The sequence below is a fragment of the Heloderma suspectum genome, chromosome Z (assembly GCF_057233095.1).
Source record: "Heloderma suspectum isolate Gila_16-S chromosome Z, 16-S_ref, whole genome shotgun sequence".
Taxonomy (NCBI): domain Eukaryota; kingdom Metazoa; phylum Chordata; class Lepidosauria; order Squamata; family Helodermatidae; genus Heloderma; species Heloderma suspectum.
The window spans coordinates 2209709-2234271 of record NC_139476.1 but is presented as its reverse complement, the minus strand read 5'-3'; the positions used below and the strand labels follow the sequence as shown (position 1 = coordinate 2234271).

The following is a 24563-nucleotide window of genomic DNA, read 5'->3' as shown; positions in this document are numbered from 1 at the left end:
TTCTTAGTTGTTACCAGATTGTCACCATGAAACTAAATTGCTGGTTGCCTCTGCTCCCTGCACAAAACCCCTCAGAATGAAGCCAGAGAGGATTCCCTCAAGACTTTGACTGCTTTATGGGATGAAGCCAATTCTGACAAGCCTTGGAGATTCATATAGCAAATCTTGAAAGTTTAAACCTCAGCAGCATTGCTGGTGCATTTCCTTGGAAGGTGCCTTCTAATCTGAAAGCATAGCCGGCAAGCATCTATCTCAGACACCCTCTTGTGGAAACTCACATTGGAATGAAGGAGATCTCTCCGACGGCTAAACTTTGAAAGTCTTGTGTCTTTTCATAATGATAACTGCCAAGTGGTAAATTCCCACCAACAATAAGGTCTCCTGGTCTGTAATAGTCATGCCATTCATGAGGTCTTATCAAGAGGCACTTGGTCCTCCGGATCCTGTGGGTGGCCTGAGGCAGGAGCCAAAACAGCAGCAGCCAAATCATCAGTGGCACATAGAGAGGTTCCCGTGTAGTTCAGTGACCAAACAGTAACTGAGAAAGAGCTGACTTTACAGTCTCCAGCAGGAGAATTAGATCTTAGCCAGAAATCACCAGACACCAAGACATCAGACACCACTCCAGCCCCGCCCCCAGCCCCCCAGAATGGCTCAGGGCATATTTCTATTAAGCAAGTTATCTCTAGTATTTCTTTGGTATTGACTTGCTGGATATAAATCAGTGGGGGATTCCACAAGAATTACTGTCATTTTGATAATTCCAAGGTAGTGAAAGAACCACAGCCGGGCTCCCTTTGCACTTTGGAGGGAGAAAAACAGGTTTGTGTCACTCTTTGCTCCTCTATGGGCCAGTCGGACTTGACTTTTGTTGTCAGTTTCTGCCCTTTGGCCTGGGTGAGTCTGAGCACCTAAATCAAAGATGGAGTTTGGGCTTGTGCCAACATTCCTTAGCCCAGATGGGTGGCTTGGAAAGGGAGAAGTTGGCATCTGGTTATACCAGTGAAAGACTGGGCAAAAGGGATTTCTGGATGAAATGGCTGGTCTGTCTGCAGTTAAATCATCGTCAGGCAGGATGTATTGGGATGGTCCATCCCCAAAGTCCTATGGAATTTGAGTGATTTCTGAATGCTTTGGGGAAGTTTTTGTTTGGCATGGCAGGTGCCGCTGCCAAGGCCCAAGTCTCACTGTCGTACCTAAGCATCACCTCTGATACCGTGGAGCTCAGGTGGCTCCTTGGATTTCAGGATTGCTTTGGACTATGAAGCAGGCTGGATAATGGCGAGAGCTGAAGTGGTACTGGAAGTATGGATGCCAGAGAATTCCGCCCGGATTTTAAATGGGTTCGAATTCTGACAAATCTGGTCCACAGAATCCTACTCAGAATGGGGCAGCCAGGTCAACCCGGACCAGAGCTCACACGGACCCAATTTTTTTTCCTCTGGCAAAGGGCGGATTTTTCAAAAATAATTACGAAAATAAAAACGTAAATTGGAAATGGAGGAAGAAAGACCCTCGAGCAGCTTTACCTTTTTTACGAGGCATTTTCCGGAAGCTTTCTTTCGCTGGGGCTGAGTCATCCACAGAAATCCTCCATCTTTTCTATTTATTGTCTGTGGAGGTCAGGTCAGGTCAGGTCCAGTGAGGTCAGGTCAGGTCAGGTGAGTTCAGGTGACTGGAAGTTACACAGGGAATCCCCGCAAAGGGCTTTACTCTTACGGAGACCGAGAGCAAGCGGAAAGGATTTTTTGGCAGGAATTACAAAAGTATTTACTTAAGTTCCGGAGCTGGAAAAAAAATGGGGGGGGGAATCCAGGGCAGGCGGACGGCGGAACGGGGTGGCCCTCGGCTCTGTGGCATCCTTGTGGAGCGGAGCCGCTCTGCGAGGATTCCGGGGGGTGGGGAGGAATGGACTCTGATATAAGTTAAATAAGCAGGGCGACAATATGCAGCCTTGTCAGTCCTTTCCCAATTTTGAACCAATCGGTTGTTCCATTTCTGGTTCTTACTGTTGCTTCTTGACCCCGTACAGGTTTCTCAGGAGACAGGTAAGGTGGTCTGGTACTCCCATCTCTTTCAGAATTTGCCACAGTTTGTTGTGATCCACACAATCAAAGGCTTTAGCGTAGTCAATGAAGCAGAAATAGACGTTTCTCTGGAATTCTCTTGCTTTCTCCATGATTCAGCGAATGTTGGCGATTTGATCTCTAGTTCCTCTGTCTCTTCCGAACCTGGCTTGTACTTCCGGTAGTTCTCAGTTCACATACTGCTGAAGCCTAGCTTGTAGGGTTTTGAGCATCACCTTGCTGGCATGTGAAATGAGTGCAATTGTGCGGTAGTTTGAGCACTCTTTGGCATTGCCCTTCTTTGGAATTAGAATGTAAACTGACCTTTTCCAGTCTTGCGGCCATTGTTGAGTGTTCCAAATTTGTTGGCATATTGAATGCAGCACTTTAACAGCATCATCTTTTAGGATTTTAAATAGCTCAGCTGGAATACTGTCATCTCCGCTAGCTTTGTTGTTACTAATGCTTCCTAAGGCCCACTTGACTTCACTCTCTAGGATGTCTGGCTCAAGTTCAGTGACCGCACTCTCATGTGTGTCAGGGACATTAAGATCTTTCCTGTATAGTTCTTCTGTGTATTCTTTCCACCTCTTCTTAATCTCATCTGCTTCTGTTAGGTCCTTGCCTTCTTTGTCCTTTATCATGCCCGTCTTACTAATAATATAGGCTTTTGAGAATGAATTGTAGACCTGTTTCTTTGATATAAGATTGATGCTATGATATAGAAATGTAAGGTTGTTTATTAAACTGTGAGATTGTTAAGGTTATATAGTTTTTAAAACAGAATGGCATTGGAGGCCAGTGGGTGTTGGAGTTTAAACTCAATTCTTTAAGGAGGAGGGGGAGGGAAAGGGGGAGGGAAGGGAAGGGAATTTTCTTCTTTTTTCTTCACTTCCTTTCCTCCTCCCATCCCCCCCCTTTTCTTCCTCTTTTTTCTTCTCTCTTTGTTATTGTGGGGTCCTCATCAGAATATTGTACTGTTGGGAAATTGAAGTATTGATTAGGTTGTTGGTAATTTTGGTATTGTTTATTTCACTTATAAAGATAAAATCAATAAAAATATATTCAAAAAGAAGAAGAAGAGGCAAATGGAGACATCTCGTGATGGTGCCAATGTCTGAAGGATTGGTCTTTGCCTTCAATGGGCAAGAGAGGGATGGGGGCAGAAGTCACGGTGGCTCCCGGTAGCCCACCAGCACACCTAACTGGCCCACATTGTCTCCCTGAACACACACCTCCAACATCCCTCCATTCACTCTCCAATTTACTCTGATATGAGCCTCTGTTCACATAGGAGGGGAGACTGGAGGAGCTGAGCTAGTAGGAGAGGCAGGTAGGAAAGGGTTGTTGTTCAGTGGTAGAGCACACACTTTGTGGGCAGAAGGACCCAGGTTCAATCCATAGCATCTTCAGGTAGGATTGGAATAAACTTCTGTCAGAGAACCACTGCACTCTGTTAAACAGGGGCAGGCAACGTGGCGCCCATGGTCAACAGTGTGCCCTTGGGCACCTTGGACATGGTGGCTTCTAAGTCTGCCCCTAACTGTAACCAGTATCCAGCTACCTTTTTATACAGCTACTGTTTATATTACTGCCATCTCGAATGTTGCATGGTGGAACTACAACCCCATTGGCATATACCTTTTTATCAGGTGCCTCCAGGAAATCACCCTCAACATCAGTCTGACTGGCTTTTGGTGCCTTAATTGCAGTCCTCCATGCAGCCATGAGGATGTCCCCAATTTTAGGAAGAGGGTGGGGCGCTGGTGTGGATCATGGCCCAGTGTCCCAAATGGAAACTCTGAAAACAAGAGATACCAGGCAACCTTTTTAAAGGTGGCCACTTCTAGGCCAGGCACCTTGAGAGAGAAAACACTCAAGTGTAATAGGAGGATGTTTTACTCACTTCAGCTTGTTAAGGTCAATCCTGCCCTCCATTATGAACTGGTAGCTTCCAGAACCCCAGTGGTGGCAGAACCTCTGGAATAACTAGCTATTATGTAATTTGCACAAATTAGGGCTGAAATTTTCATTGTTGTTTATTCGTTCAGTCCCTTCCGACTCTTCGTGACTTCATGGACCAGCCCACGCCAGAACTTCCTGTGGGCTGCCGCCACCCCCAGCTCCCCCAAGGTCGAGTCCGTCACCTCCAGAATGTCATTGCTGGCTGGGGAATGCTGGGAGTTGTAGGACTTTTTAAACATGTATAGGATTGTGCCATGCAATTCATCTGGCAGAGCTTGGCCACTTTTAAGATTTTTTTTTTTTAAGCAGTTGCTTTAGGTGGGAAAGCAGTGCTTGGGTGGGAAAGCAGTGCCTGTGTCACCTCCAAATCAGAAGGCAATTTGCTTTCAATGGGATTTCTCTCCCTTCTTGAAAAGAGGCAGACACAGGCAAACCTCCAGAGTTTGCAAATGGCAAACCGGAAAACGCGGACTGGATTCAATACACTTTCTCAAATCACTGCGGATGACAGAACGAAAGTTCTCTAACAAGCTACGAAAAACAAACAGAATGGTTTTCATAACATTCGTACATCACTACTCTTCACACACCCCTGTGAGAGATAGCGAACAGGGAGAGGTGGGGCTTGGAGACCCTGAATTCTTAGATGCCAGGCGCAGATGCAGAGCCAAGAGAGAGATGGCAGGGGCAGAGCTTAGACGTTCTGCCCGATTGGCCCGGCGGGAACAGCTACGCTTAGAGTCCTCACGAGAGAGAGGGAGATTCCCCTCCCTGCCCCTTAAGTTAGGATAGCAGCCCACCTTTTCTTCAAACGGTGGGCTAGCTTTCCTTTGAACTCCCTGAAGGTGTTTCTTTTGTAGACTGTGAGTCTCTGACCATTTGCATCTGTATGACCCATTGAAATAGTGGAGTAACAGCTGAGAATTGAAGCCTCTTGTCTGTGTTTTGATTTGGAGTTCTGAAGTTTACAGCAGGAGGGAAAGGGAATCCTGACATTCCCTCAGCCGCACTGGGAGGAGAAAAAATAAAAATAAAATAAAAGAGAACTGCTGGTTTGTCATCAAAACCTGATGTCAAACTGCTGCCTAGTCCTCAGTAGTGATACAAGTGCTAAACGTACATTGCTATCAAGGTATATTTGTCCATTTTAGCACTCTATAGCTGCTACAGAGTGCCATTTTGTTTCTAAAAAATCCTTGGGGTAGCCCTGGGGTGGTGGCGACAGGGTCTACATGTTGTCCACCCCTGAATTAAAGCAACAAAGAATTAAAAAAACAACAACAACAAGCTTATTATGGCATAAGCTTTGGTGGCCTGGAGACCACTTCAGTCCCTGAATGCTCTCGATGTAGGAAATTAATTAAATAAAGTGCCACAAGACGCTTTGATGTTTTTGCTGCAACAGACTAACACCACGATGGGCCCTCTGGAAACTGTTGATTGGATGAGGCCCTACTAGCTTTCAGGCTGCACTTAGGACCACTGAGCATAGGAACATAATGGCTGATCCAGGTCCACCAGTCAAAGCCTATTCCTCCATCTCTTTTGGTGGGGACATGTTTGCCCTGGCCCTACCGATGAGAAGATGGGGACATGTCCTGTGGGATGCTTGCATCATCACACAGGCATCCCAGGGAAATTCATGTGTGGTGAAATGCTTGCGAGGGTAGTCTAGTGAATGAACAACAGATAGGATTTGTAGGAGGGGCATCAGCCTCCCAGCCTTCCTCCTTTTCCCTCTTGCAACGAAGCTCATGTGGTTCTCCTCCTCTCTGTTCCACCCTTACCACAACCGTGTGAGGCTGAGAGTCAGGGACTGGCCAAAAGCCACCCAGGGGACTGGCCAGGTGGGGACTTGAAGCCAGCAGTCCCCATCCAACACTGTAACCACAACACCACAATGGTTTTTTTGTATATGACAAGTATACTAGGAATGTGAAATGTTTCCACAGTTGCTGCCCCAGAAAGTACAGGGCCCTGCCTAAGAGGAGAAGCCAAATGTGCGAGGATCAGGGATTATCAAGCCCTTCAAAAGCTATGGAGAAGTTGGATTGTGATGGTGCCAAAGCCTGGTGGATTGGTCTTTGCCTTCAAAGGACAAGACCAAGATGGGGGATGGAGTGACTGTGGCCCCCCTCCAGCACACCTAAGTGACCCACATGGTCTCCCTGAACACATACCTCCAACATGCCTCCATTCTCCCTTCCCATTTACTCTGATATGAAGGTCACATAGGAGGAAAGGCTGGAGGCGCTGGGTTGGTAAGACGGGGATGCAGGTGGACAGCAGGGGAGAGCCGTGGCTCAGTGGTAGAGCACACATTTTGCATGCAGAAGGTCCCAGATCCAATCTCCAGCAGCTGTGGGTACCACTGGGAAAAAAGGTCTTAAATAAAGACAAATTCTGACCAGAGATTTTTTAGCTCTTACTACCAGAACCAGGATCAGAACTCTGTATAATCAGGCATTGCTAGATCCCCTGCCAGAATTAATCGCCTTTATAGAAAGGCAATAGTTCCTAGATGAAAAAGGGATGTGAGTCCTTCTCCTTCACTTCAGCTCTTTTATTATTTACAAATATAGACTGACATCTCAGTAGAAAATAACAGAAATATTAAAAGAATGCAAGGGAATCTTGCAGTAACCCCAATATCCCCCACTCTCCATTTTAAGCTCCACTGGCTCCAAATATTGAGACAGGTAGTTTGTCCCAGGCAGGCAGGCAGGCAGGCAGGCAAAACCTAGGAAGTCCTAACCCCTTGGCCCCCTCTGAAAGATTCCCTTTCTCTCTAAACCTTGCAACACCCGGCCTTATCTCTCTCTTTATTTCTCAGCCTTCCTCATAAAACCAGGTGTCCTCCTCACCATCTCCCAGCTGTCTCAAGCTTTGCAAGTATTTTCCAAGGGCAAACCACTGCTGCAATCTGTGAGAATCCAGCCCCTTAAAAGAAGCCCCCACCCCAGCTTTGACAGGGCAGCTGCCACTCTTGAATCTAGGGCTAGACACAACGGCCAAAGCCCAGGGCTCTGCAGCTCCCAGGGCCTGGGGACTACTGCCCAGAAGGTTACGATGGAGGCACCAGCAAAGGAGCACAACTTCTAGGGCCAAGTGGGGCTGATCATGCTCATGGCTGCACTTTCTTCTTGCTTTTAAATAAGCTTTTAAAGTTTGGAGACAGATGGCTGGGCGTGTGCATGGTAAAAGGTTAATATTTTTAGGGATGTATGGATTGTGTAAAATCTGCTCCATCTATGTTCCACAGATTGTCAGGCACCTTTCATTCCATTGCCGGAATCGGATCCCCCCCCTTGCAAAAATACGTACTTTCACACTTCCAAAAATGTGTAATTCCTCCCAAATGCACGTTTTCATTCTTGAGCCTATGGGGAAGATGCGTATTTCTGGCTGGCTTTTTATTTCTACATATTTTTCTGTGACAAGATTTGTGCCAAATTCAGGAAAGTTAGAAAACTCTACAACTCCACAGAATCCACCCAACAGGGGAAATGCTGGTACACTGCAGAACCCCAAGTCAGATTCATGAAAATCCAAACTCATTTGGTTTTTTGCATATTTCTCCGACATCCCTATTATTTCTATTTTTCAATTACAACATGGTGCACATTACCAAGTAAATCTTTTTAGTGTCAGGGCAGAAGAAACAGACTCTGTTTTATTGCTGGTGCTATGATTACACAAAACATGAAATGTGTAACTGCACATGCTCAGAGTATCTCTCATTTTTTCAGAGTCACCAAATATTCTTCTCCTTTTATGTTGTTGCTCTAACAGGTCAGGTACAAGGAAATGTAAAGCATTTAGTGGCATTAGGGGGGAAGGAAATGTGAGTTGGGTGCTTCAGAGCTGAAGAAATGTCCATGGCCATGCAAATAGGGCCCCCCAAAAGATGATTTAACTCCAGGGTCTGATGTTATGTAGCTGAACTACTGTCAGCCGCCTGGCATGTGGGGAGAATGAGATTTAGCCTGGAGAAGCAGGTTGAAGCAAAGGAGGTTGGAAAAATGCCTTTGATTTGATTCAAGGGGTAGGATACATAGAAGTTTTAAAAGATTTCAGGTTCTTTGGTGACATGTTGTAAATACAAGGACATAAAATGTTCAGCTTTGCCTGTACTTGAGCCAGTTAACTACTTCCATGTGCAGTACATACCAGGGCACGGGCTGGACTGACTCTCTTGCCAGTTGGACTGGAGGTGGAAGTGACTACGTGGGGAGATGGTGGGTTCTCCTTGGCTAGATGTCTTTCAGCAGAGGCTGATCAACCACCAGTCAGGGATGTTGTTCCTGCATCCTGCATTGCGGAGCCTGCATTGAGCAGGGGGTTGGACTAGATGACCTCAAAGATCCGCCAGTCTAAAAACCTATGAGCTTCAGAGAGCCAGGAGGGCAAACATTTGGACCAGGGATGGGGCACAGAGATCTCTCACATAGGACTGGAGCTGGTTCCCTATAAAACCACGCCAAGGCTGAGGAGATGGAGGTTGTTCATGGCCTCCTCCTCCACACCTTTGCCTTTATGCCTGGAGGACATTTCTGAAAATGCTTGGATCAACCAGCCAGCTTACCTCTACAGACCAATTTGACAGGGAATCAAGATTCACTGTTAGATTGCAACTGCATAAGCAGGGCATGCTCTTACGTGAGAGGTCCAGATCCTTTCCTTGTTAGATGATCCTTTGTGTTGAGATTAGGATGCAGAACAATAGTGTAGCATTTAGGGAGAATGATGCAACCCAGCAGAACAGCCCCAGATGCCAAGATGGAGAAGACCTTCACAGCCACCATGGACTTCCCCTTGGCGCTCAGGTAAGTGGGCACAAAGGAGACCCAAACGCTGCAAAACACCAGCATGCTGAAGGTGATAAACGTGGCTTCATTAAAGCTGTCAGGCAATTTCCTTGCTAGGAAAGCCACCGTGAGGCTGACAAGAGCCAGGAAACCCATGTAAGCCAAGACACCATAAAACATAGTGACTGAGCCTTCATTACATTCCGCAATGATCTCTGCTGCCAGGAAATGAAAGTCCAGGTCTGGGAGCGGGGGAGAAGTTACCAGCCAGACAGCGCAGATAATAGCTTGGATGAAGGCACAGGCCAGGACAATGGAGTTTGTCAGTTGACTCCCCAAGAGTTTTTTTGGCCATGTTTCCTGGCTTGATGGCCATGAAGACCAGAACCACCGTGACAGTTTTTGCCAAAATGGAAGAAACAGCAACAGGGAAGAGTAGGCCAAAGGCAGTTAAAAAGTCAGTCTGCTTCAACCCTCTATGAAGAAAGAAAAAAACCATCTAGACCAAAGACATCTTCACAAAGGGTTCAGAATGAAATTCAGATTATCTTATTGTCACACAGAGAGACAAAGTCCTGTTACCTGCATCTGATAAGGACATCTGAAGAGCCCTGCTAGATCAGAGATCTAGTTTAGCACATTTACAATGTATTACTTTATTAACTATTTTCATATCTTTATGTTCCACTGTTCAAGATAGAAATGTTTCCAGTATGGGTTACAGGTAAAACCAAAATGCAATAATAAAATCAAAATAAGGCAATAATATTTTTAAAAAATTTCCAGGGTCTTTTCCACAGTGGAGCTCTATATGACTTAAGAATGGCTCATTGATTTTGATTTAACCAGCCTCCTCCATTAATTTCTCAGAGAAGAATCTATTAAGAAGAACCAGAGATGAGCCCTGCTGGATCAGAACAAGCTGATTCCATCTAGCTCAGCACCCTGTTTCTGGCAGTAGTCAGACAAGAGTCTTCCTGGGAGCCCCTCAAGAAAGACATGAAGGCAACAGGCCTCCTTTCTTCTCTCTCTCTCCTTCTTCCCCCCCCCATAAAAAGGTAAAGCTGTCCCCAACCAGTCGTGTCCGACTCTAGGGTGTGGTGCTCATCCCCGTTTCTAAGCCGAAGAGCCAGTGCTGTCCGAAGACGCTTCCGTGGTCATGTGTGGCCGGCATGACTTAACACCGAGGTGCACGGAACGCTGCTACCTTTCCCGCCGAGGCGGTACCTATGTATCTACTTGCAATTTCTTGCTTTCGAACTGCTAGGTTGGCAGGAGCTGGGGCCGAAGACGGGAGCTCACTCCGTCACGCGGCACTCGGGTCTCGAACTGCTGTCCTGCCGACCTTCCGGTCTGCAGTTCAGCGTCTTAACCACTGGGAATATTGCAACCTGTCTTGTAAGTTACTGGAAGGGGAAAGTGCTGCAGTTAGTTAGTTCATGGGAATTTTTACCACAGCTAGCCTCAGGAACTCTATAGCCTACCAAGTGGTTTCCTGTGATTTCTTCCTTTTGTTCCTCCCCTTCCTCTCCCCCCCCCCGCCTCCAACCTTCCACCACTGCTGAGAGCTCATGTGTTTACATTACTCCTGCTGATGTAATGGAACACAAACTGGACTGAACAACCTCCTTTTAAAACTCGACGCTGTGCATGCATTGTATATGCAAGAATGTTTGTGACCAAAACTGTTTTCTTCACTGAAGAAGGGTGTGGTCTCCTTTTATCATTCTAAGACAGCCTGTGTGGATGTGGGACTGGTAAACACTCATTCTGTTTTACCTTTTGTTTTTTTCTCTGCTTTCTAACGTGAGGCGCCATTATTAAATAATCCCATCAAGAACAATTCCCGCTCAGTGGTAGACAGCCTCCCATAGTGGAATCTCGGTTTAGCTATCCTGGTGAAGACCTGCCCATAAACCTGTCCTCCAGGAACGTCTGATCCTTTTCAAAGCAAATTTAACTCATCAGTCAATCTCTTGCAATATTATCTAATTGCAACAAAGCTCTCACATGACATAAAGCAGCATCCTAATTAAATCATACCTTTATTCAGAGCCATGAGGACTGGCATCTTGCTTTAGCTTTAGCCAAAGAGCATCTGCTTTCCACATGGAAGCCCCCCAGCTTAAATCCCCGCAGAAGCTCTAGGAAGGACAGGGAAGGAAAGCCACTGCCACTCACTGCAGGAGAGACTGAACTCAATGGACCAATGGTCTCTCTCAGGAGACAGAAGCTTTCTGATTTGCTCTGTCAATTTCCCTTTCCTCCATTTACAGAGCAGTTACAGAGGAATTGCTGAGACTTTTGTGACCCAAATATGTCTTGACACTTATGTCAAATTATATGGATAGATGTGTAATTTTAGCAAGAGACCCACTTTACTATTTTAGTGGCGGAAAGACTTTGTACAAGAAATGGGGAAGAATGTAAAGGTAATCAAGAACTGAGTTTTTCCTTTCTTTTCCCTTCATGGGATTTCTTCTTGGAGAGGGGAGCTAATCTCTTATTGTTGCATTTAATGTGTATTTCTGTATGTTTGAAGTTGTTTGTTTTTCCTGAAAGCTTATAACTTGCAAAAAATATATACTGCTGACTTACAGTTAACTCTTTCAGCCTTTGATTATCAGAGCCCTTATTTTGGGGGCTACAAAAACCACCCAGTTATTGCCTACTACAGAATCTCACCCACACTCGGCAAAATCTCTGAAGCATCCAGCTGTGGGGATGCCTTCAGTATTTCTCAGCCTTGGGTTCCCAGTATACCTCCTATTATCCCATGCATTTGGCCATGGATGATGGGAGTGGTGGTCCAAACAATATCTAGGAATCCAAGGTTGGGAACCAGATCAGGACTGGGCAGACTTCAATCTTGCAGGATCTTCTTCACTTCCTACATGCACCTGGAGGTCCCACAACTGGAGCCTGGTACAAGATTGACACACGCACACTTACAGTTAAAGTGTTCTGAGCTCAGGAATTTATTTTGAGTACCAAAACTGAATGGAGTCCACAGGCCTGGGAGACAAAACCTGAGCGAGACAGCGTTGTATTGACTCCATCTGATACGGCGGCTGCATCCCTACCTTCTTGACCTTCTGCTCCCATTGGTAGTACATGCCCTGGTCTCCTCTCGTCTAGACTACTGTAATGCGCTCTACGTGGGGTTACCCTTGAAGATGGTGCAGAAGCTGCAGCTGGTGCAGAACGCAGCAGCTCGTCTGATTAAAGGCAGCCTCCGGCAAGATCACATCACTCCAGTGCTGAAGGAGTTGCACTGGTTACCAGTTGTTTTCTGGGCCAAATTCAAGGTGTTGGTTTTGACCTTTAATCCCTATGCGGTTCCAGCCCAGCCTATCTCAAGGAGCGCCTCCAGCAACACCAGACAGGCCACTCAACAAGATCAGCCTCGGATGGCCTTCTCTCTGTCCCATCAGCCAGGACAGCTAGGCTGGTGAGGACGAGGGAGAGGGCCTGCTCTGTGGTGGCCCCCACTCTGTGGAACTCCCTCCCTAGGGAACTCTGCCATGCCCCCTCTTTAATGAGCTTCCATCACGCACTGAAAACTTGGTTATCCAGGCAGGCATTTGGAGTGGGTTATGGTATTTTTAAATAAAGTTTTAATGTATAATTTTACTGTTTTAAATTGTACCATTGTACATTGCCCAGAGTGGCCAGGTGACCGGCCAGATGGGCGATTAAGAAATTTAATTAATGAATTAATCAATTTTCTTCATTTCAGCTGTATAATTTAAGGTGAGAGGGAGTCATTTGTTGCTGCTCTTATTCCACAATTGGGAGTCCGAAACGTTTGCTGATCCACGGCTCATCACCTAGAGATCCACCAGTAGAACCAGACCTCCCTTCACCACCCCTGTCTCCCATCGAGTCTGCTTGTGGCAGGGAAAGTGACATTTAGTATTTACCAGATTGTCAATATGAAGCCAAATGGCGGGTTAGCTCTGCCTCTGCTCCTCCTTGCATAAAATGCCTCAGAATGAAGCCCGAGAAGATCCCTCAAGTCTGTGGCTGTCCTGACAGGTCGAAGCCAATCCTGACAAGCCTCGAAGACTCATATAGCAAATCCTGGAAGTTTAAACCTCAGCAGCATTGCTGATGCATTTCCTTTGAAGGAGCCTTCTAATCCGAGAGCAAAGCTGGCAAGAATCTACCCAGATCCCTGTTGATCAAACTTATGCTGAATAACAGGACATCTCTAATCGGGGTAAGCTATGGAACTCTGCCGCCTTCATATAAATGTAACTGCCAAGTGCTGAATTCCCATTGACAATGAGATCTCTGAGCCTGTAATACTCTTTCTCGTCCTTAGGCCCCCATGACAGGCACTTCTGTCTCTGCATCCTCTGGGTGGAAAAGAGCAGCCAAGTCATCAGGGGCACAGGGAGAGTTCAAATACAAACAGAAATGGGAAAAGAGCTGAATTTCCAGGCCCCAGCAGGGGAATGAGATCTCAGCATGAATGGGCACCAAGAAATGAATGGACACCAAGTGACCAGACACCACCAGGCTCCACATGGAAGAGCCCAGGGCATATTTATAGGAAGCATGTTTTCTTCAAGATGTCTTTTTTATTGGCTTGCTGGATGGAAATCCTTGGGGCTTCCTCTAGAATTACTGTTAATTTGATCATTCCAGGGGAGCAAAAGAACCGCAGCCCCAGAGAGCTGGGCTCCCTTTGCACATTAGAAGGAGAAAAACAGGTTTGCGTCACCCTCTGTGTCTCCCTGGGCCAGTTGGACTTGACTTTAGTTGTCAGGTTCTGCTCTTTGGCCTGTGTGAGGCTGAGCCCCCAAATCCAAGACAGAAGCCGGGCTTGTGAGCAAGTTCATGAGCCCAGATCGAGGGCTTGGAAAGGGAGGAGCTGGTACCTGAGCAGTGCAGTGCGGGGCTGGGCCATGAGGCACTGCCAGATGAAATGAGTGGTCTTCTTGCAGTCATGTCATCTTGCAGGGCAGAGGACCTACTGGGACGGCCCACCCTGAAAGACCTAAGGAGTCCGAGGGATTCCTGAATGCTTGGAGGGAGTTTCTGTCTGGCATGGCGGTCCTCCCCGCCCAGGCCCAAGTCTCACTGCCATGCCTACACATCCTCTCTGGTTCTCTGGAGCTCACATGGCTCCCCGGATTTCAGAACTTTGGGCTATGAAGTAGGCCAGGAAATGGCTAGAGAACAAGTGGGGCGAGGATCAGAACAAACATGACCAGCACAGTTGAGGGCAAAGATCACGCCTACCCCATGGTGGTGGTGGCAGTGAATAAGGCCTATGGCTTGGGCCCCTATTGCACCCTCAAGTAGATGGATTAGACTGCTGTTACCAGGACCTGCTCTTCAGCCTGTGTGAAGCTGAGCACAGGATTCCAAGTTTCCCAGCTCAGGAGCCAAGGCAGCAGGGACCTTCCCCTGCCACCCCTGGATAGATGTCCTGGCTGAGCACCAGAACTGCAGCCTGAAATTGGTCCTGCAGAAGGTTACCTGGAAGCACCCTCAGACCTAGGAGGACGTGTTGCTTTGACCCACCTCTGCACTGACATGGATGCCTGCTGTTCAGTCCTCAGGGCTGTCCCTCAGGCTACAGATAGCATTGTCTATACCAGTGATCTTCCACTTGGTGCCCGAGGGATCTGTTGAGGCAGAACTCCCAACTTTCCAAACCAGTACGGCCATTGATTTTTGTCACTGGGAATAATGGGACTTGCAGTGCAGCACATCTGAAAGGCACGAGTGAGGGAAGGCAGGTCTACGCCAGTTGTACCTTCCTCCAATTGTGACGGTGCCACAGCCTGGCAGATTGGTTTGTGCCTTCAGCGGGCAAAATAGGGATGTGGGAGGAAGGGGCTGTGTGCCCAAGGACACCTAAGCAGCCCACCTTGTCTCCCTTAACACACACCTCCATCAAGCCTCCTTCCCCCCTCCTCAATTTACTCTGCTATCGACCTCTGGTCACATTAGGGGCGGAGGCCAGAGGAGCTGAGCTTGTGGGACAGGTGAGCAGGGAAGGGCCATAGTTCAGTGGCAGAGCACACACCCTGGATGCAGAAGGTCCTGGATTCGATCGACCCCAACACATCCAAGTAAAGTTTGGAAAGACCGTTGTCCAAAATCCTGGAGAGACAGTCTGTATAGACCAGCAGTAGACAGTGACACCCGTTGGGACCATTCCACCCTCAGAAAGCTTTCCTGGCCCCCACTGACATGCCCGGCCCCTCTTGTTTTTAACACTCTTTTTCTTAAAATGACAAAATGTCTTAGTCACAGCTGGGATCCCTTCTAAGCCAAGTGGGGGCTTCCAGCTGCTCCCTTCCTCTTTCCCCCTGAATGTCCCTTGGCTGCATGTGGGGCTCAGAGACATTCTCAGGAAATGAAGATGGGTGATGGCATCAGCAGTAGCGGAGGCAGCATCATGATTTCATGTGGTTATGTGACTCCCTCTGCCTCACTGTGCACTCATGAACTTCAGGGCACTTGATTCTCTGTGCAATGGGAATTGTTCCTGGAACAAGAGGACATGGGTCCAAAGGAGTGCTTTTGCTTGGCTGTCTGATTTCCCCACACCCTCCTTCGTACAGACAGTATGACAGTCCATGTGCCTCAGTTCTTCTTTTCTGGGCTATGGGCTACTGGGTATTGGGGATTCACAGCCTGTTCTGCCTCTGGTGACCCTTTGGCTCTTCCTCTGGTGGCCTCTCCTCCACCCATAAGCCAAATTAGCCACCAGCTTCCACAGATTCTTTCGAAACGAAAATGGCAGATGGCTTCAGGGTGGGGCTAGACAAGCTAGTCCCCTTCCCATACTGTAGTCAAAGGATGAGTCCTTGTCTATTCATCACCTAATCTTTCTTGGCCCATCCAGACTTCTTGGAAAACGCATCCCCAGAACAATACCAACCATCAACTTCCCTTTCCCTTAGAGACCTTACAGTAGGGCACCTGCCTTGATAGCTGGACTGACAGAAATCTTACAGTCAAGGGCTACAGAGCTGGAAGGGATCCTGAATCTCTTTGCAGTCAGAGGTGCTGGGCTGAAAGGGACTCCTGAAAGGTCATGAAGACCATCCCCACCCCATAACAGTATGTTAGCTTTCCAAAATTGGGAGCAAACAACAAAACACCATTCCACCAAGTCAGTTTGAAAATATACAGCAATAATGAAGTTGTTTGGACGGTTCTATTTTAAAATACAACCAGTTATGATCACGGTGCTTCCTGTGTGTATAAGTAGCATGGTGAATTGTCGTTGACTGACTGAAAAATGAAATGGCAGGGATGTTTTTTCTCAGTGTATTATCATCACAGTTTCTTTCCCCTTATTAGATTATCTTTACAATTGAGATTGGGCCTCAAGAGAATAATGTAGCACTTGGGGAGAAAAATGCAGCCCAGGAGACCACCACCAGAAGCCAAAATGGAGAATACCTCCACGGCCACCATGGACTTCCCCTTGGTGCTCAGATAGGTTGGCACAAAGGAGACCCAAACGCTGCAAAACACCAGCATGCTGAAGGTGATAAACTTGGCTTCGTTGAAGCTGTCCGGCAGTTTCCTCGCTAGGAAAGCCACTGTGAAGCTGACAAGTGCCAGGAAACCCATGTAACCCAGGACAGTGTAAAACATGGTGGCTGAGCCTTCATTACATTGCAGAATGATCTCTCCGACCAGGGAATGGAAGTCCAAGTTTGGGAACGGGGGAGAGGTCAGCAGCCAGACAGCACAGATCACAGCTTGGATGAGAGGACAGGACAGGACAATGGCGTTTGTCAGTTGTCTCCCCAAGAGTTTTCTGGCCATGTTTCCTGGCTTGGTGGCTATGAAGGCCAGAACCACCATGACCGTTTTTGCCAGAATGGAAGAAACAGCAACAGAGAAGAAGATGCCAAACACAGCTTGCCGGAGAAGACAGGTGACCTTCATGGGTTGGCCAATGAACAGGAAGGAGCAGAGGAAGCAGAGCAGGAGGGAGAGGAGGAGGATGTAGGTCAGGTCTCGGTTGTTGGCTTTGACGATTGGTGTGTCACGGTGTTTAATGAAGGTCGCCAGCACTAGAGAGGTGATCAGAGAGAGGAAAAGAGCCAGAGAAGCTAAAACAAATCCCAATGGCTCTTGATAGGCAAGGAAGTTGATCTTCTTGGGGATACACTGGTCTTGATTCTTGTTTGGGTGCTGGTCTTTTGGGCATGGGGCACAGTGATCAGCATCTGGAATGAGCAACAATACCAAAGCATCTCAAACATGGCACAGATGTTCTTTAGGGGCCAGTTCAGCCCTCAAATATGATGATAGAAATATCCTTTCTCTAGCTTATTTTACAGCTTTGGTTTTTGTTGTTTGAGTTTCAGAAATCCTAAGAACCAAGTCAGAAAAGGTATAAAATAGTTTTTTTTTCCTTTGATGGCCCGCTGTACCAGAATCATGTTCAATATTTTGCAGGGGGGGGGAGCCCCAAATTTTGTAACTGGGAATATAAACTGGGTAACTGTAAGAACTGAACCACAATCAGTGCCATGTCAGTGAGCACACACACAAATACCTATCTGTCATTTTCTTAACATTACGGACTCTTCTCTGTGGAGATGTGTTGGTGGAGAGGGTGTGGAATGGGTTACAGAATCACTACAGGTAAATAGGCAAATCTGGTTGACTTCGGGGTAACATGCTCCAATAGTTGAAAGGCTGACCAACCTCCTTCCCTGACCAGTGTTCTGCCCAAAGAGCCTCAGGTCTGATACAAAGCAACAAAAATGACTCAGGATGGAAATTTGGACTTAAAAATATATATGCATGAAACTTTGACCAATGACCATATGGAAGAACACCCAACACATTCTGTACTTGCGAGTATTAGTAATTTCCTGGGAGTCATTATTTCATTATTCAAAAAGAAGATTTATTCAGGAAATACTCTGCAAACCTGCAGACCACAGAAGTTTGCAGTCCAAAGGTGTAAGGTACCTGTCCAGTTAGAAATGGTCCCTTCTGGACAACGATCACATCTGTAGCAGCAAACTGGCTTCCCCTCTGGAACTTTTCTCCGGTGCCCTGGAGAGCAGCTCTCCACACACCTCGCAGAGGGCATCTTCTAAAAGGGAAAGGAGAAACAATGGAAGATTTCCAGGTGAGAGAAATTGCACTCAGCAGGACTCAGAGTAACTCAACCAAGTTTCCCACTACATGGAGGATAGGAACACCAATTTATGAGGTCTGAAGCTCTTCTGGATGCTTGCAAGTTACTCTGAACCAATGTAACAGAGGCTCATATGAAATATATTCTGAGATCAAACAGGAAGTTTGGAAGTTGTTTTCTACTGAATCAGATCCTTGGTCCACCTGGCCCAGTATTGTCTCCAGACTGGCGCTGCCTATCCAGGCTTTCAGGCATGAGAACTTTTTGGAAAGATCATATTTTACAACTCTGCAACACCCCCACCCCCACCTCCCAGGACTCAGCAGGTCTTTGGTCTCACCTAGAAATACATCTCCTGTTCTCAAGAGAGAGAACTGCAGCATTCTTCACTTCTCCCATGACCCCAGAACATTCACTTCATACCAACCTCTGTAGCCCATGTGATTGAATCAGACTTAATGGTGAAGTCTTGGTCTGGGGGAGCCCATAGATCCACACCTCCAACTTTCACAGGATAAAAAGATCCATTTAGGGAAGAAATCCAATTCAGGATAATATATGTTCTGTTATTTTCTCTGAAAGAGACTTCATCTCCAGCACTGTTGTTAAACCGGACATTTGCCAAAGAGTCAAGAATCTGAAATGGAAGAGAGACTTAGAAAATGGGCAATTTTGACTGAGTCCTGGCGTCTTCGAACATACTGTGGCTGCCATTAAATCTATTTTCTTGTCTTCCATTGTTTACTTTAATGCTTAACATGCATCTTCACTGGGCACAAATTGTTCAAATACGCTTGCCCAATGGTTTGGAATTTCCGGCTGGTGTCTATCTGCTGCAAAACACCCATGTATGTCTGAGTGGGAGCTGAAAGGAGTTTCCTTTTAGCATTAACATCTGAGGGTCTTCAGCTGGATGTCAAGAAGGAACACAGTGGAGAGGGAGCAGGATGCTGTTTCGTTCTGAGGGTTGTGGCAGCAGCGCGGTGGGGGGGACGGGACGGGACACAATACTGCTTGATCGAACACAACTATGTCTTTGGGATACAGGCTTGCCTGATTCCTCCCTCCTCGAAACCCACAACTGTAAATAAATAATTATTCGGGAAGCACCATAAATCTCTGAAAATATTTACTTGTTAACGTTCTTCATGAGAAATGGCAGCCATGGAAGAATATCCATGGGGAATATTTTTCTTATCATCTTTAGAATGGACTAATAGTCCTTCCCCCAAGGTCACCCTTTGCTTCCAGGATCAGACCACTGAACAATCACCAAGAGAGGTTTTATACAATTGCCAAATCTAACAGAGGAGTTTACCTGCCACGGCTGAATATTCAGAAGCCTCTTGCCTTCCCCCGTCATTCCACGTTTGGATCCAGATACAGCATGCAATGCGTGTGCCACGGAATAAACACCATTGTAGATGCTGTAGCTGCAACTGGACATGCTCAGGTCAAAATGGGGGATTGGCAAGTTCTCTGCATTCTCCTCCCCAGTACACTTTCTGTATCCAATTTGAAAGAATGGGCTTGATTTCAGAAACCAACAGAAAAATGCAAATTCCCACCAGTCACGCAGGAAGACATCTCCTTGAGGTTGGAGTGGATCTAAAGTCGAGAAAAAATGCTTGAATCCTGGCACATCCCTCATGTGGACCCTGAAGTGCAAAGCACCATGGATGGTTTTAAGATATGGTCCACCTGAGGGGTATCCCGATACAGCAAGTTCCCAGTGGGATGTCATGATCCAAACCTTCTTAAATGGCATCTTGGTGTTTTCTCTATAAACAGCCAACAACACTGTTAACTGTGATATGACACTGGAGTCCCCAAAGAAAATAATCACTTCGGGCTCAAACCAAGAACTAGGAATAGATCCAGTTTTTAGTCGCTGACTATAGAGTGGGTCCATTGACTTGAACATGTCGGTGAAGGCCACACAGATGTCCTTCCGCTTGAGCATGGGTGTCAGTGTCTGGATGAATTTTTCACCATGGTCATCACTGTGAACCACCAGCCCAATCCAGTTCCAGTGGAAATGCAGGAGCAGCTGGACTAAGCCCACATACTGAGCCATTTCATTGGGATCAATTGGGTAGAAGGAAGGAAATGCATCTTTGTCTCCCTGGGCAGGGTTGAAAAAGCTGTAACCGAGCTGAAGGAAGGAATTTCCGGTTAGTCTGTTGCAGCAGCCATGTGTGGCATTTGAAAGGCTAGAAAGGTGAGAGGATGCTGTAAAGGATTTTCCTGAAGAAAAGCCCAATGTCTTTCGGCCTCTTTCTTTATTATTAGGCCTTCTTCAAAGGGCTTTAACAGCAATCACATAAGATATGGCTAAGTGTGGTAACTCTTAAGGAGTTGTAACAGCATAGTCAGAAACACATCTGCACATGCTCAGAGATTAAACTATACAGCAACAGCACAAACAAAAGGAACAATTCAGTATATACTTCTTGTATCAATGGAACAAAGCACACATTCTTAAGCAACTCACTGACTTGAATCTTCCAGTTTGGGGTACATCCTGGCCCATAAACGATTTGTGGTTATCAGTTCTACACTCAAAGCAACTCCTCTCACGCCTTGTGCAACTCTCAGTTGACCGTCACTCGTTCACTACGCTTTGCAGCATTTCTATTACACTCTGGTTTTCTACAAGCCTCTACTCCAGCTTTCCCCAACCTGGTGCCCTCTACACTTTCTGTCTACTTGCTTCTCACCGGTGACTTTCAGCAAAAATTTACACTTACTTTGACTATATAAAAGTCTCATTTTTTATCATAACAATTTCAGCATATATAAGAGCCATCAAATGAGTGGATGGCAGCAAAACCCGACACGTTATCAGGATCACACACAAAATTTCAGCTCGAAATTTTACTCAACAAATCTCTTCTTAATAAATTTACTGGACCGTGTTTCATTAGTATAAAAGCATAGTTGATTTTCAAGAACGGGGCATTCAATTTCAGTTTCAAACTGTTGGGTGTCAGGGCAAGGTCTTTTGGCTTTTATGTGGAAATCTCCCTGGGACCCTCATTGCCTACTTTCTGTAGTTCCTATCTCTGCTCCTTGGTATCCACCCACATTCTGTCTTTCTCTGGGCCGGTAGGGGCACCTCTTTTTCCAATAACCCGGCTGCTGGCAATATCCTGTCCAGCAGTATTGAACTGCTGACCAGGACTGGGCTGTGGATTGGAGAAGTGTCCCCTTCCATGCCCCCTTCCATGCCCCCTTTCCCTTCTGCGACCCCAGCCCCTGCTGCGGCCTCGAAAGTCTGTGCCACCCAACACCGCAGCCAACATTTTCACACTTGTCTCTTGCTCTTTCTTCTTCTTTTCCTTTACCTCTTGTCCATTAAAAACATGACTTGCTACACTCAAAACCTTATCAACCATCTCACCGTGCCACCCAGGAACATGCTTAGTAAAACATTCCTTCATGTTCACTCTGATCCACAAATATTCTAACAAGCAGTGCTTTATTCTCTTCAACCTCTACATCAATGCCTCCGCCATACATTTTTATGGCCTGACTCAATCGGGTGGGGAAAAAAATCCGCTGGACTCTCCGAAGGCGTTTGTTGAACAGCCTTTACCTTTGACTAATTCACTGTCTTCTGTCTCATCTGGCACAATGCTCCCATCATAGCCTCCTGCTATGCTGACAGATTTTGCCACCCAGTACAGTTGGCACTGAAGCCAGAACTTTGGAAGCCAGAAATGGGGACAGGGAAGGGTTAAAGGAGACCCCACACTACCTATTCCACACTAAGGTCCTGGGGTGCAAAAACTAACTGCTGTGCCAGACCTTGCCCCCGAATAACTTCCAATGCTATCTAGTGTGGTTTTGTTTAGGTCTCAAAATAACAGAGGGGGAGGAATAGGCGAAGCACCAAAAGGAAATGGCCTACAAGCTTTTCTTCAAGCAAATAACATGTTATCGGGCATTCTCTGTGATCTCAAACAGTCTCCAAATCCAATCCAAGCAGTCTCAAAAGTGGCCTGTCAGCTTAACCAAAGCTAAGCAAACATAAGCAACAATTTTCAGCAAATGTTTGAACAGTTTCTCAACATTTCAACAGTTCCCAACCAGGATTATTTCCGATACACAAAACGTTTAGATGCCTGACGTGAGACAAAGAGCAACATAGAACAAACATGTAACATGCAAAAAACAGAGGAAGAACTTGGGGCATTGATTTTCTAGATCTACCCAGGTTTAATGCCTCAATGTCTTCTTTGAATCATGCCTGCCTGCATCATTCTCCACCTGGGACAGCGGGGGTTAAAACTGGTATTGTTGTTGTTCAGTCGTTCAGTCGTGTACGACTCTTCATGACCCCATGGACCATAGCACGCCAGGCCGTCCTGTCCTGCGCTGTCTCCTGGAGCGTGCTCAAGTTCATATTCATTGCATCCGTGATGCTATCTAGCCATCTCATCCTCTGCCGTCCCCTTCTCCTTTTGCTTTCAGTCTTTCCCAGCATCAGGGTCTTTTCCAGAGAGTTTTCTCTTCACATTAGGTGGCCAAAATATTTGAGCTTCAGCTTCAGTATCTGTCCTTCCAATGAGCAGTCAGGGTTGATTTCCTTTAGGATGGACTGATTTGACCTCCTTGCAGTCCAGGGGACTCGTAAGAGTCTTCTCCAGCACCACAGTTTGAAAGCATCCATTCTTTGGCGCTCAGCCTTCCTTATAGTCCAGCTCTCACAGCCATACGTTGCTACTGGGAAAACCATAGCTTTGATTAGACGGACCTTTGTCGGCAAGGTGATGTCTCTGCTTCTTACTATGCTGTCTAGGTTTGCCATAGCTTTCCTCCCAAGGAGCAAGCGTCTTTTAATTTCATGGCTACAGTCACCGTCTGCGGTGATCTTGGAGCCCAAGAAAGTAAAATCTGTCACTGCTGCCATTTCTTCCCCTTCTATATGCCAGGAAGTGATGGGGCCAGATGCCATGATCTTAGGTTTTTTTATGTTGAGTTTCAAACCAGCTTTTGCACTCTCCTCTTTCACCCTCAACAAGAGGCTCTTGAGATCCTCTTCGCTTTCTGCCATTAGGGTGGTATCGTCTGCATATCGGAGGTTGTTGATAATTCTCCCGGCAATCTTAATTCCGACCTGTGATTCATCCAACCCGGCGTTTCTCATGATGTACTGTGCATATAAGTTAAATAAGCAGGGCGACAATATGCAGCCTTGTCGTACTCCTTTCCCAATTTTGAACCACTCGGTTGTTCCATGTCTGGTTCTTACTGTTGCTTCTTGACCCTCGTACAGGTTTCTCAGGAGACAGGTAAGGTGGTCTGGTACTCCCATCTCCTTAAGAATTTGCCACAGTTTGTTGTGATCCACACAATCAAAGGCTTTAGCGTAGTCAATGAAGCAGAAATAGACATTTTTCTGGAATTCTCTTGCTTTCTCCATGATGCAGCGAATGTTGGCGATTTGATCTCTAGTTCTTCTGCCTCTTCGAAACCCAGCTTGTACTTCCGGTAGTTCTCGGTTCGCATACTGCTGAAGCCTAGCTTGTAGGATTTTGAGCATCACCTTGCTGGCATGTGAAATGAGCGCAATTGTGTGGTAGTTTGAACACTCTTTGGCGTTGCCCTTCTTTGGAATTGGAATGTAAACTGACCTTTTCCAGTCTTGCGGCCATTGTTGAGTGTTCCAAATTTGTTGGCATATTGAATGCAGCACTTTAACAGCATCATCTTTTAGGATTTTAAATAGCTCAGCTGGAATACTGTCATCTCCGCTAGCTTTGTTGTTAGTAATGCTTCCTAAGGCCCACTTGACTTCACTCTCTAGGATGTCCGGCTCAAGTTCAGTGAGCGCACTATCATGGCTATCAGGGACATTAAGATCTTTCCTGTATAGTTCTTCTGTGTATTCTTTCCACCTCTTCTTAATCTCATCTGCATCTGTTAGGTCCCTGCCTTCTTTGTCCTTTATCGTGCCCGTCTTTGCACAAAATGTTCCCTTGAGATCTCCGATTTTCTTGAAGAGATCTCTAGTCTTTCCCATTCTGTTGTTTTCCTCGATTTCTTTGCATTGTTCATTTAAGAAGGCCTTCTTGTCTCTCCTTGCTATTCTCTGGAACTCTGCATTCAGTTGGATATCTCTTCCCCTTTCTTCCTTGCTTTTTGCTTCCCTTCTTTCCTCAGCTACTTGTAAAGCCTCATCAGACAGCCACTTGGCTTTCTTGCATTTCTTTTTCTTTGGGATGGACTGAGTTGCTGCCTCCTGAACAATGTTACGGACCTCCGTCCATAGTTCCTCAGGCACTCTGTCTATCAGGTCTAATCCCTGAAATCTATTCCTCACCTCCACTGTATATTCATAAGGGATATGATTGAGGTCATACCTGAATGGTTTAGTGGTTTTCCCTACGTTCTTCAATTTAAGCCGAAATTTTGCAAGAAGCAGCTCATGATCTGAGCCACAGTCAGCTCCAGGTCTTGTTTTTACTGACTGTACGGAGCTTCTCCATCTTTGGCTGCAAAGTACATAATCAATCTGATTTCGATATTGACCATCTGGTGATGTCCATGTGTACAGTCGCCTCTTGTGCTGCTGGAAAAGAG

The 24563-nt window shown here is 46.4% G+C and overlaps 1 protein-coding gene across 1 annotated transcript; it reads right to left on the bottom strand.

Annotated features, from left to right (window-relative positions):
* Positions 1-16144: 16144 nt before the first annotated feature.
* On the bottom strand, positions 16145-19938 carry LOC146333482 (vomeronasal type-2 receptor 26-like). Its single transcript, XM_084826355.1, has 3 exons — positions 19294-19938; positions 17804-17930; positions 16145-17049 (listed from the first exon to the last, which is right to left on the bottom strand). Exons 1-3 carry the CDS (start codon positions 19936-19938, stop codon positions 16145-16147), a joined length of 1677 nt encoding a protein of 558 aa, XP_084682481.1.
* Between the last annotated feature and the right edge of the window lie 4625 nt (positions 19939-24563).

Bases quoted from the DNA above. Each gene is read 5' to 3' on its own strand.
- LOC146333482 (XM_084826355.1), bottom strand. From the start codon at position 19,938: ATGCTCAAGCGGAAGGACATCTGTGTGGCCTTCACCGACATGTTCAAG. The intron at 17,931-19,293 runs GTAAACTCCTCT...TTTCCCTTTTAG, and splicing joins TGAATATTCAGCCGTGGCAG to AAGATGCCCTCTGCGAGGTG. The intron at 17,050-17,803 runs GTACCTTACACC...TGCTCATTCCAG, and splicing joins GACCATTTCTAACTGGACAG to ATGCTGATCACTGTGCCCCA.